The following is a 13340-nucleotide window of genomic DNA, read 5'->3' as shown; positions in this document are numbered from 1 at the left end:
TGCAGCTTAACCCTGACGAGAATGTGACAGGACCGTTAGCTGCGTTTGTCGCTTGCCTTGATATCACATCCTTGATAAAATGCTTGCGACCAGTTCGAATAACTTATAGGAGGTGGAGATTGAGTGTCAACTTCTCGAATGGATTGGGGGTTATAACCACCAATCCATTCGAGAAGTTGACACTTCTCGTTGATACTTCTCGTTGACACTTTTTTTTACGTATGGTGATGCAGTATACTGCAACACCAAACCTAAAAAAAGGAAAATTAACAGACTCTGAGGGGTGTAGAGATGTGCATAATTTTCATCACGCTTGGTTTAACGTTGCCTTATTGCACCTCTAATAGTTACCAAAGGCCACTAAAGAGTCCGACAGCTGGGCCAGACGAATTGTGCGTTGTGCAGTTTTGCGCTAATAGTGTATAATCAATGGGAAATTTCTGTTTCACGCATGTTGGCATCGATACACCGGGGTCATCTAGACTAGCTTCGAAGAAAGATTGCAGTGAATGTAAAAGTGATGAATTATAAAACGGCTACAGAATGTTGGAACGACCCCTCCAAAAGAGATGTTTTAGCACTGCCGTCAGGCTTAAACATTGAAAGTGACCACTGACCATATACTTCATTTCCATCTCGTTGTGTAATTTAGTGGCTAACAGCGCCATATGCGATTGAGTATAACTGCCAATTATGATTATACCACGAAGATATAATGCTAATAAGCAAGTGCGAAGGAAACAATATGATAGCCGTAACCTGTATACAATCCAGTTGGCGGTGTTATATATCTATCATACTGAATAATAAATTTTCTTGTCCATTTATAGACCAATTGCAGCGATATTGCTCATCGCGTGAATGTATTTCCAGCCGTATAGTGTAGCTACAGAAATGGTTCTGCGCAAGAATTTTTGCTGCGAACGGGTGCAGCACAGACAATCCGTGAACTTTCATAGTTTCCGCAGGTTGATTGCTTCGTGGGGTTTAGTGTCCCAAAGCAACGATGCATGGCTATAAAAGATGCCTTAGTAGTGGGCTCCGGGTCAATTCTGACAATTTGCGGTTTTGTTAACGTGAACCTAAATGTAAGTACACGAGCGTTTTTGCATTTCGCCTACATCGCAAGGCCGCTGCCGTGAATCGAAGATCGTGTTGGCCCTTTCGCTACCCCTAGAAATGCGATCGCTTTATGTTTTAACGTTTTTATCTCAAGACGAAGTACATGCTACATATACTGAGATGCTTAAGTTTATAGCTTGATCACTTGTGTTGAATGGATGTGTAGCAGCAGTAATTGCTCAGAGAATTTTTTTGCGAATTTCTACGTGAAGCATTAAAGCACCACCCCAAGGAATACGAATGAAAGTAATAGTTTGCTATTTTGATCATAAGTGAAGTGCTGAGAGTAAAAGAAAAAATCTGAAATATGCAAAACACGCACCTGGTGTCTAGTTCCCAACTTTTGTAAGTCATATTATTGAAAAATATATTGACACATGTACTTGTTTATCTTTTTCGGGTGACCGCTTTTTACAGGCTAACAAATGTTAAACGTTATCGCTCATCGCAGGACGCGCCTGCACGTATCGAAAGTTTCTCGAATGTTGTCGATGGTTCTATCCGTTGCTGTCACCGAAACATGTGTTCTCTGATTGTATGAGCAACGCAAATTGTGTAGTACTTTCTGCAAGACATTCGGGCACCAGCAATTACTCTGGAACCTTCAATGACTCATGTATGAGAGCCGACGTTGTTCAGATTTCCCGCAGATCAGATTTCGACGGTCGCCAACCGTGTTCGCCACTATCGCTGTGCTTTGAGTGTAACTAGCTTTTGTGGGCAGAAGTTCGCCCAACAAAAGTTAGTTTCGTCATTCCCAGTTTTGTTACTGTACTATTCACTGTAACTACTATGTGAGAATATTATGAGGATCTGTTGGCGTCAATACTAACCATAGTGATGCCCGTACTATGCGGGAAAGCAGCGGCTTCGCATGTGTGAAAACTGGTAAGTTCCTGTTGCACAGTGGGTATTTGTTTTTACTCCTTGCAGCGGGCCCCTGGTTTTTTTTACTGCATTTCTTAGGATCACGAAGCAATGGTCGTTATGTCAGGTAGCACGCACAATGTGCCTCATACTTGATTATTGCGTTCGGTCAGCTTTTCTGTGCAAACAATCTGTTCTAGCGTACATTCAACTGGTGCTGGAGCTTCCACATGCTTTGCTCAGTTTATGTACGATGACGTCCAGTAATGTGGAGTACTGCATAATAATGTACAGTAATGAATAATGGCCCTTGAAGAGGCAGTGTTTAAAATTTGACAGATTGCACAGCTAGTCAAGCTTCTGTCGAAGGTCGGTCTGAAATCGACTGCGTGCTCTTGCGTGAGTGAAAACCATATACGACAAGAAGGATTGCTCGTATACATACGCTGTTGAAGCGCTGATAGATAAAAGCGAGCCTTAATGGGGAAAATAAATATGCACTTGATATTAGTTGAACGTAGTTATCAATATAACACGCGCTCATCAGCACGCACTGTTTTTTCGACATTGTTAAAACAGCCTATAAATCGGATCGTAAAATCGACAACCCGAGAGAAGCTTCTGTGTCTTCAGTGCTGCTGTCATTTAAAAATTAAGTTACCGGGCCGCAAAGCGCACATTTAGAGTATACTTATTGAAGAAGTGCTAGGAGCACAGGAGGCAAGCTTCGACGATACCTCCAGTTGAAGTTTTATTTTTACAGACTCCCCGACCTGCCAAAATTGTTGAATCTGAGAAATAGTTAAAGTTAAGTCGTCGTTTCAGACATTGCATGATGCCGCTGGTAGAATAATTCCAAAGGAAATATTTAACAATGCGTAGAGATCTTCGATAAAATTGATCGATTTCTATAGGCGCGGTAAGGAAAAAAATACAGGAGAACTCGCCTCACAATGACTCTTAATAGTAATGCGATGAGCATTCGACAAATGTGGCGGCACACATATTTCTGAAAGTAACGTTTGCTTAACATCTGTAGTGGTCATTATGAGCCTTCCGTTGCCTGGGTTATGCTATGTTCAGACTACGTTCGTAAGGCGCCGATTTTCCGTAACATACGTAAGCGGAAGCGCAACAAGCGTATGCGTCTAGTTCAGACTGCGAACGTAAAGGTACCAACGTGCGCAATTCTCGCAAAAATCGTGGGTGAGAGTGTTAAAGGGTCGGCAACATTTACGACTGTTATGTTACGACCGTTGCGACACAGCCAATGACCGATAAGCTTTCGGCTTTCAACAACCGGTGACGACACTTCCGTCCTCCCGTCTGCAGACAGCTCCGGGCGCGGGAAGTGCCATTGCACCATTCCGTGCGCACGATTGGCTGTGTTCGTGAAAATTTTTGCAGTGCGCCTCGCGAGACTGTTTTCAGTTCATCTGGTTTATCCGCCGAGGAAATCGATGGCCGCAGATGCGTGCTCCGAACTTTGATGAGTGGTCTCATTAGGTTTTCAAGGAAGCGGAACTGCTGCATGGGGCGACATGCGCATGATGTTATGAAACATCGCAGCGTCACCAACTCGGAGCTTGGCGAAAAGGTTGTGAAAATCCCCGTCCACGGCCCTGTCGAGAAATACTTGCCGCACCCAAACCCTTCTGCGTCGCCTTCGTCGTCTTTGGGCGATTGAATACATGACTATAAGTTTTGAGCGTGAATTTCTTCGATCTCGGCCAGCGCTCGCATGTTGGCAGGAGCCATATTGGACCGCTGGTGACGTCGATTCTGCAGCTCCAAATTTGATTGGCCTGTTGTAAAAGCCGTAATTTAAGCAGCAGTAAATGTGAACAAAGGTGCCGGCTTAACTGTCGTAACGTTTTTTACAGCCGTTACGTTCGATACGCCAAAAGAGCTGTTACGCGCTTTACGACCGTAGTGTGAACATAGCATTACATGCAACATGCTCATCGTAGCAGCTTGCTATGACACTCGCTTGCCAAGGTCACCCATGAGTATAGCGGCATGACGCCTGTACGACACCGACGCAGTGACGATGATAGGATGACGAAGGAATGACGTCGATGAAACACAAAGCCGGTACGACGACGACAACTTGACGATTCCTAATTGTCGACGACGTTATATCGGCGATGATATGAGGACAACGAGATGACCACGAGTGTATGACTACAATTGTGATACCGGTAGGACAACCGGATCACGAAGCTGCAATAACGTGATGAAACGACGGCATGAAGATGACGTATGACAACCGTTATATGACAGCGATGGTCTGACGACGACACAATAAGGACAATCACGGCAAAATCACGAATGAATGACGACAACATAATTACGATAGGACGAAGAATAAATGACGTCGATGAATCAACGATGGTAGTATGACGACGACGACGACATGATGACAATAAGATGATGTTATTGAAGTGACGACAATGGTAAAACAAAAGCGCGATGACGATGGAAAGACGGCAATAGTAGGCTAACGATTGTGTGACGACGATCAAGCGACGATATCAGCATGACGAGAGTCGGATGATGAAGCTGGAGTGACAACTATGGACCGAACACGATGACATCACGGTGGCGTGAGAGCAATTGCATGATGACGCCATGACGACGCTGGCATGACGATAGTCGGATGACGATACTAGAATGAAGACGATGGAACAACCGCGATGGCATCACAACGATGGTACGACTATGAATGCATGACGACGACTGTATTTTGACGACACAACGACTATGATTGCCTGGAGCGGCTATGAGGACAAGGCGATGACGACGATTGCAGGAAGACAATGGGGCGATGAAGATTCTACCACAAAGACTGTAGATATTGCTGGCATGAAGACGGCACGACGAGAGTCTTTCGAGGAGGCTGCAGTCACGACGATGAAATGACCGCGAACAACACGACGGCATCACGATGGCCGTGTGACAACAAATCCATAACGACTCTATAACAACGATAGCGGGACGACGACGGCATGAAGAGAGTCGGAGGACAAAGCTGGAATGACGACGATTCAACGAAGCATCACGACTGCGAGCACGTATCTAATGACCGAAGCTATTAGACAACTGGGACCACTGCGTCGGCGTAGAAGGCGTCACGGTGACGGCATGACGAAAGTAAAATCACGAAGCTGGAAGGACGAGAATGGATCTACCATGACGGCATCACGAGAATCAGCATATATCTTGTGGGCCAAGCTGGTAGGCAGTTTGGGCCACTGGATCGGCGTAAGGGGATTATAGATAGATGGGCTCAAAACGGTTGAAGTAGGCAAATAACGGTTTAAATGAGTATTCTCATGATGATAATGATGATGATAGTTAACAATCCCTGTAAAGTATGCGGTCCTTTCAATTTCTTCCCAGCTTTTTTTTAAAACCAAGACAACGCCACTGCCAGCGAACTTCACGGCGCGTTTTGGAGAGCAGCTCTAGTTGCCGGTTCCTGCGGCGATCGCCGGTCTCGGTGACATCGGTGGCTTGACCGAGCTAACAAGCGCAGTGAAAGACGAAAGCACGAACGCGGAGCGGGATATGAAAGACGCGAGCCGTGAACGGCGGAGACCAATGAGAGCAGCCCCTTCAGTGAATTGCGCGCGGAAAACTGGTGTCATGCGGACACGCGCAGCCGTTCGATGCGAACTTGTAATGGTCTCGGCCTTACCCCTTGTTTCGTAATAGCGCCTGCTCGCATCAGCTCTCACTCGCGCTTGTTTCTATTGTCATGGTTTGAGTTTGTTTTGTAATCTGATTGTGTGCAGGACGCGAATTCTGTAGTACTTCCTGGAGGCCACGCGGAACCAACGATTACACTGGAATTTTCGACGAGTCCTGTATGAAGGTCGATGCGCTGGGCCCGCTGATCAGTTTTTCGACGATCACCGACTCTGCTACATTTCTGTCTCAAATTCCTTGCTCTGGTATATCGCGAAATGAAAACAGATATAGCGCGGCGCTCAAATTTCGCATCAGAGAGTATCGTTATAATCGGTGAATTTTTCTTAGCGAAGTAAAAAATTATGGCCCTCTCCCGTAATCGAGAGCATATGTAAGCATAAAATGGCTACCTGCAAAGCATATTGGCTGGATATGATTCTAGCCACAATATTAAAATGGGTATAGTGCTTGTTCACAACGGCACACCCCGCCACATCACACCACACCACAGCACACAAAATTGCTTTTACCTGAACCTCAATGCAAGTGTCGTCTCGGCCAAACAGCCTACCGTGGCTCACCGGACGCTGCCGGTTTGGCCACTCAATGTGGCGCCATCTCTCGAGCCGGCGCAAAACCCACAACGTCAAACTCACGGGCCGTTTGCGTTGAACAGGCAACTCTCTCTCAGCGCTAAAAGATGACAATCAAGTGTATGGTGCTCTGTATCTGCCATTTGAACGTCGCCTATAGGAAATGACAAATAAATTTTCAACGCGTTAGAAGTTACAGCTTGAGTGATATTGTGAACAAATATTAGGAAGAACTCGAAAGCAATATTTTTTGTAACTTGTTTTGGTAATAACTAGCGTATTTATAGCGCTCCCGTAATGCGGTCCTGCGGGCCCTAGAGACCGCATTTTGTGAAGCTTTGACTGGTTGCCTCGGATGATCTCGTTTTGTTCTCGTAACTTGCCCGGACAACGGCTCTGGCTCGCGCTTTTAAACGATCGAAACGTATAGATTGAAGTACACAGACGTAAGAACGTGTGGTGAAAACGCTTAATTCCAATATATATGTATCAATCAACGACGTAAAGGCACACGTCCCGCGTTCTACGGCTCTCTGCAGCATTGCGAGAAGCTCAAAGACAAGGCGTGGAACGTATGAAGAATTTTGACCGTTTAAACACTGCTTTGCTCCCGGGAACTCACGGCTTGGCGCTACTGGAATGCCGTGCGAAGGTGTCACAGGCTTGTCATTGGCTTGACTTTTTGACACTGTTTAAGGCAGCGTGTAGACCTTCCCCTTGCGAATGAATCAACGGTCAGACGCATCAGATTGCTCTAATACATTTTTCATCATGCTTAGTTAGCGCATTTTGCATAACTAAGCTCCTGGTGAATGCACTTTATTGTATGCTTCAGTGACGACCTCGTACGCCTCCGTCTGTAGAGGCTGTTAGAGTTGCTCAGTAACTACCTCGTTAGCTTCTTGTCCATAATTTTTAATTGCGTTCTTGAGCTTTGCTCAACGAAGAGCTCATTACCAGATACTTTCTGGCCTGATTAAATATTTTCTTGCCTTCTGGTTCATGCTGTCGAATTGTACAATCGGCGTCACCGTTGCTGCCTCGGCGCCCAGGAACCAGCCAGCGACGTATAATGGTAGTCGTTGGGCCAAAACGCGCCAAGCAGCTACCGTGAGAGGTCAGGCCTAGCAGGTAGCGTTGGACGTCGCTGACTGCCTCGGGGGCCTCGGGGGCCTCAGTGGGCGCCGCTCCCGCGGTCTACATAAGGTTGACGCCGACTGTACTTACTCTTCTTCCGTGGGAAATACACATTGCAATGCCAAGTACACTTGCGAACCTATTTGTGGCTATGTTCACTTTTCTTATGGCAGTCAAGGGCCACATTATCTCTAGTAACCAAGGTAGGCTCAAAGAGAAATGATCTTTTCTTTTTATTTTTTTTGTATACGTGGCACATATTTTTTTTTGCACAGAACAAATTGATATGATTCCTCTAAAGCTCGTGTAAAGCTTGCGAACAGTGAAATATTGTGCGTCAAAGACCGTGATTAACCCTCACGCTTTTATTTTTATACACGAAAATCTGCCATATCGTGGCCCCCATCTCAGCAAAATATCAATTCGCTGCCGCATTCTGCTGGTCCCACAAGGTAGCGAGCAAACCTTCTACGCTGTCCGTAAAACACTTGTGTTGAGTGCTTGTGCAAAAAATTCACGTCAAAGGCTGTTCCACACACTTCAGTCTTCACCAGCACATGATATCGCATGACCCGCATTTCCCGGAAGTTAAAGTTTTTTACCAGATCTGGTTGTGCCAGGACACCGGTACACTTGCGTACATCAAGTGTAACACTATCTAGTGCTGTATTAAGTCTGTTAAAGAGAAAGCCGTGAATCACCTAAGCACTTATTCGTGCTCATCAACGATAATTTGGACCCTTTTCCACCGAATAAGGATTCGTTCACTCACAGTTCTTCAATGGGGGTGCGGCAAAACCTGCGCGGTTCGTATAACATTTGCATAACGCTTTGTAGCTGTTCAATAAGTAATTTACTGAAAGCATTGAACTATCCCACACACCTCAACATTTGAACGCACGCCACCAATGACATTGCCCATATTTCCCCTAATTTTGTTTCGCCGAGAACACATAGGAAACTTTGTCTACGCTTCGTGCCATGTGTGAAACCAGGAAGCAAACGAGTTTCTAGCAAATATTCGCAAGGCCGCAATTATTCCGCAAACATCGAACTTTGGCAGCACATTCATCATTAATATGCTCGTTGCACTATCCTGATGTTGTCCCCTCGACTTAGAAACCACGCTTGGACGCGTCAAGCGACAGCGCTCATCTTCTTTTCAGTCTCTTCCTCTATATCCAGCCGCCGCCTACAACAACTGCAACTGACGTCACCCTACTAACCAGTTATAATTAACCTGCCGAGGATGACAACGCCATATTTGGCAAAGCTGGCTCCCCAAAACTATTTTTTCACCAATTATAAGCTCGGTACCACATTTAGTTTTCTTGGGACACTGGAAAACGTTGCATTTAATGACAGTGTAACACTTTCGGTCACTTGTATACGTAATTTACTGAAAATGTACCAACGTACAGACACCGTTTAAACTTTTCCGGAACCTCACCCATAACATGACCCTTACTTTTTCCCGGGTGTTAACTAGCTGCCACATTCAGCTGCTCCAGGACACCGAGAACCTATTCTACTCGGTTCGCAAAAATTGCTTCTGAGGCTCTCTAACGCATGTACAAGTAATTTATGCAAAAGCTGCACTCGACCTACATAGTTTAGCAATTGACGAAACATCATGCAAACCATGCCCATGACTTCTAGGAGCCATGTTTAGGTTTCTTACGACACAGACCCAAAAGGCCACACTTGGTATTGCGCATCCTAAAAAAATATAAAAGAAAAACAAGAACGAGCATTTAAATACTGTCAGTGCCCATAATAAAATTACGTACCTTGAATTTTCGCTGCACAAAAGAATTGAATTACGAGCTCCATGGTGGAATCAAACCTCGGTACTCAGCACAGAAGCCCTATGCTTTAATCATTAGAGCCACAATGACGTTTTATTACGTTTCTTTATTGCCTGCAACAACTGCACGTATACTTCTGCCGTGCACACGCCAACTAGCTGTTTTAAGTAATCGCCGTGTATGTCGCATTGCGAAGCAGAGGCGTGCGAGCATACATGCGAGCGCGCCAGTTTCCTTCAGCACAAAGACGCAGGAATGAAACGGGCAAGTTACGGCATTTGATTAACCTCTTCACGAAAGTTTCGCTTCACACAGATTCCAAAATGCGCGTCGGACCTGCGTAGCTTTTTTTACCTGAAGCTGATGCGCATCAGGTGGCCCGATATAATCCTTTATCGCTTGAATATCTGCCATTACTTTGCACACAATATGTCACTAGTTGCGTCCAAATTTAAACTCGATGCATCACTGAGCCCCCAAGGACGCCGGGAAAACACGTGCTATTGCTATACGTACGCTATTGCAATGACAGGAAACAGACTCTTCCGAGAAAGATGACTGCTGACGCAGGACGTGAAACGTCACGACCACCTGCGAGACGCGTCTCTCTTGAGCCTCATCAGATCGGGGCAAACGTGCGTGACAGGAGTGATTAAGACGCGCCAAAAAACTGCAACCATGTAGGGTGCCATATTCGGTCAAATCATGTAGTGCGCGTGCTTTCAACGCTAAAGGTTTCCCGCTGCGTACCCGTCTTGTGGTCCAGAAACAAAAAGGGCCGGCATTCGGTTTTCCGATTGTTTCTCGTGCTGTTACCTATTATATTACGTTCAGGGGCGTGTAAGAAAAAGGCGTTTGCACGGTTGCGGATAGATAGTTTAGCGACGAGTGCAAAAGGCGGAAAGGCTCGTCAGTTTCACGCTTGGCGTGGTGCTACGCGCCATGGTCAAGGCCACTCGAGAGGCGACGTGCTTATATAGCCGGGCACGCGACGGTTGTTGCACTGAGCCTTTCGCTGCACCACCCCTTTGGCTGCGCTGCGACTTTGTCGTCTCCCAGCAGACATCCTCCGATCTTAAAATGAAGGTTCTGCTCATCTGCGGACTCGTCCTCGCCGGAGCTTTCCTCGCTGAGGCTGCCAGTGGTAGGGAACTGTGCGGTAAGCAATGCATCGGCATCATCATTGTCGTATACAATTGATTTATTATCCTAATTATTAGGAGAGAGATGGAAAAGCTTAACTGGCAGAAAAGTAAGGAGGTCGGCCTCAGCGAAATGCCTCTGGCTTGCTACTTCCCGCTGAGAAAGGTGTTTGGGGGGAAGAGAGAGATAAGATATGAGGAAAAAGGCGGGTGATATAACGAAGGTCATGATGAGAGCTGCACATTGAACTGTTTCTGTGCAACGCGTACGTTCACGCTACGCAATACATGTGTCTCCGCAGGCGGAGACCGAGGCTACTGCAGCATAGTGAGGAGGCTTGGGGATTAACGTGCCACTGCGGGCTTTAATATGGAAGGGGACATTATGGAACTCAGATAAAAGCCTGGCTTGCGGCGATAGTAATTTTTGTCTGGCACGGTGTTCGCATCGCTGTGCGCTTATTTGGCTCTGCTTTCTCAATACCTTTTTTCTTACATATAGGTCTCGAATATTTAGTGAGAATACTTTTTAAAAACCTTTCTATCTCTTTTTCATATTGCATGACCGAGTTTGGCATGTGCTAGGCACCTTTAAAGTAGCGAGCAAAGGTCATATAAGTGCCCTGACACTACCTCTGGTGTCCCTCAACCCCCTGGCCCTAAAAGTTAAGCCACCAGTACAAGCCACCTCCTCAGCTATGAACGTGAGCTAAACACCGCTCCTTTGTTTGGCTTCCTTCTTGTGACTGAAGTACGGCTGAAAATATCCGGTACACGAGGTCTTACAAGTCTTGAACGGAACTTTTTCCGCATGTAAATCGACAGAAAGAGGAGTTCATATGTGTCCCTAGCATAGTCTGTTAAAAAAAGACCATTATATGCGTCTCGCTCTCCCATCGTATATGAATGTCCATAATGTCTGCATGATTCGGACTAAGAGTCGTTAAGAAATTAAGCTTATCTATTTCTCTCATTTCATCAATGTTGCCATCATTTAATCTTCACAATAATCTGCATCACAATGATGGAACTGCGTTAAATTCCACGGGGAAATTCCACTGGCATAGCTACAGAAGTTCTTTGCAAAGATCAGGCACTTTAGTTTTCAATTGGCCTGAGAGACCCATTCATATTCATCTAACGCGATGCTGGCTGCATCAGGCGTCTTTCTTTCTTTCTTTCTTTCTTTCTTTCTTTCTTTCTTTCTTTCTTTCTTTCTTTCTTTCTTTCTTTCTTTCTTTCTTTCTTTCTTTCTTTCTTTCTTTCTTTCTTTCTTTCTTTCTTTCTTTCTTTCATATAGTTGCGGGATATTTGCCGAGTGTAGCGCAACGTTCAACATAGCGTATATTCACCTAAAAATCCTGCATCGCTTTGTTCATAAGAATAACCCACCTTGTCGATGCCGCCATACTCCCGCCAACGTGACAATATTATGAACTTCGTAAAAAAAAAAATCGGTCGCTTAAGCATGTGTACTTTACCTTTGCGATAATAACTTCCTTTCATTCCCCATCTCTCGTACGTTATCAAACCTATTATGTCGTTCTACTTTATTTGTTTCCCTTTTCATGTTTGCATGGTATGCGTAGCTTTTCCGCTTACATTTATGTAGCAATTGAAATCAACCAATTCTGATTTCGAGCTTTAGTACTGATTGTAAATATCTACAAGTCATCAAAAGGCAATACGGTGGCTCGGAAAAGAGATTGCGCACTAATAGGATGTCGTACATGATTATTGTGCTGCAATAATTGATTTAACCTAAATGGGCAAAACGCAGCAAAATATTTAAAGACAGGAGTTTGAGAATGCTCTTATAGCTTACAAAATTTCGTGGGATGTCGTAGGTATATATGTTGCTTCGTGAAAACATTACAACCATTACAAACATTACAGTTATTATGGTCGAAGACTTGATTGAATAAATAAAGACACCCAAGAGGAGGGCTACTCCCTTCACTTGGCACGTGATATGCCTAACGTAAGGCTTTATTTTTTTTCCAGGTCTGAGCGATGACGAAATCAAGGGAGTTCTAAGCTGCATGACAGACAGCGCACCCCCAGAGGTACACCTCACTCACTCAATCACTGAATGAATGAATGAATGAATGACTTTTTGTCTTTTGGTCCTCGGAACATTGACTCTGAATGCAGGTGAAGCCAAAAGCCTTGGAGATGCTCGGCGAGAAAGGAGACAAAGCGGTTGAACTTATTAAGGCCAAATGCGAGACGGATATGGACTTTGTAAGTGCACGGGCTTGAAGTTCTCAGGCGTCAAAAGTTCAGTTTGTTTGGAGACTAGACCGCAGATTTTAGTGCCGTGGTTGTGCTTCTTCGTAAGCTCAGAAAGGGGACCCGTGTGTTCATGTTGAAAAATGCGAAAGTCACTTCCGCAGATGTACTTGGAAGAATTTAGCTTTTGTTCTCGTCGTATATACTTGGCGTTCGCACTTTACACTGAAAACTGAATATGGGGTCTTTACTGATGAGGATAGGTATGCTTTTTCTAATGAAAATTGTGCCTAAACTGTCATGTGTTCTAAAGGAAAATGTTTGGAGCCTCTTTTCACGACCAGAGTAACGAAAGAGTGGCGAGAAACAAAGGAACCACGACAAGGGAGCCTGTTGTCCCCTCTGTCCCCTTTGTTGCTTAAAGGTCTCGTGTGTCTGCCGTGTGCATATGATTTAGTGACAGTGCTAATTACCAGTCAACACAGTGGCCATTCTATACGTGGCCATTGTTTTGTGTAGGGTGGTTACGCGAGCTGGATGTACATCAGCCGAGCAGTAACACCAGCCTATTGTTGCTTTCGAAGTGATGATTCGACATACTTCAGCAATACTTAAGATATGGGCGCGTGTATTTAAGAAATTCATCGCATGTAAATTGAAGCATCATGCCCTATATTGACTGAGGTGTTCTGTTGCACATTAAGAATAACGTAAAGTGCGTTCTTTAAGGGTCACAACTAACGCAA

At 45.1% G+C, this 13340-nt stretch overlaps 1 protein-coding gene across 4 annotated transcripts in view; it reads left to right on the top strand.

Moving 5' to 3' along the window:
• LOC135917726 (uncharacterized) overlaps nt 1-13340 on the top strand; it is a 104283-nt gene that overhangs the window by 87250 nt on the left and 3693 nt on the right. For 2 of the 4 annotated variants that reach the window (XR_011512921.1, XR_010569383.1), the window contains exons 2-3: nt 12367-12428; nt 12517-12606. Coding sequence is in view for 2 of the 4 variants with exons in the window: in XM_065451298.1 (XP_065307370.1) it covers nt 10301-10379; nt 12367-12428; nt 12517-12606 (231 nt within the window). In the remaining 2 variants the exon portion in view is untranslated. Of the gene's footprint in view, nt 1-9393; nt 9485-10239; nt 10380-12366; nt 12429-12516; nt 12607-13340 lie in introns of those variants that run through there. The other 2 variants (XM_070536097.1, XM_065451298.1) reach the window with 2 other exon arrangements.

The sequence above is a fragment of the Dermacentor albipictus genome, chromosome 3 (assembly GCF_038994185.2).
Source record: "Dermacentor albipictus isolate Rhodes 1998 colony chromosome 3, USDA_Dalb.pri_finalv2, whole genome shotgun sequence".
In the NCBI taxonomy this organism is placed as follows: Eukaryota; Metazoa; Arthropoda; class Arachnida; order Ixodida; family Ixodidae; genus Dermacentor; species Dermacentor albipictus.
The sequence above is the reverse complement of the archived record's forward strand: the minus strand, read 5'-3'. Positions and strand labels throughout refer to the sequence as shown.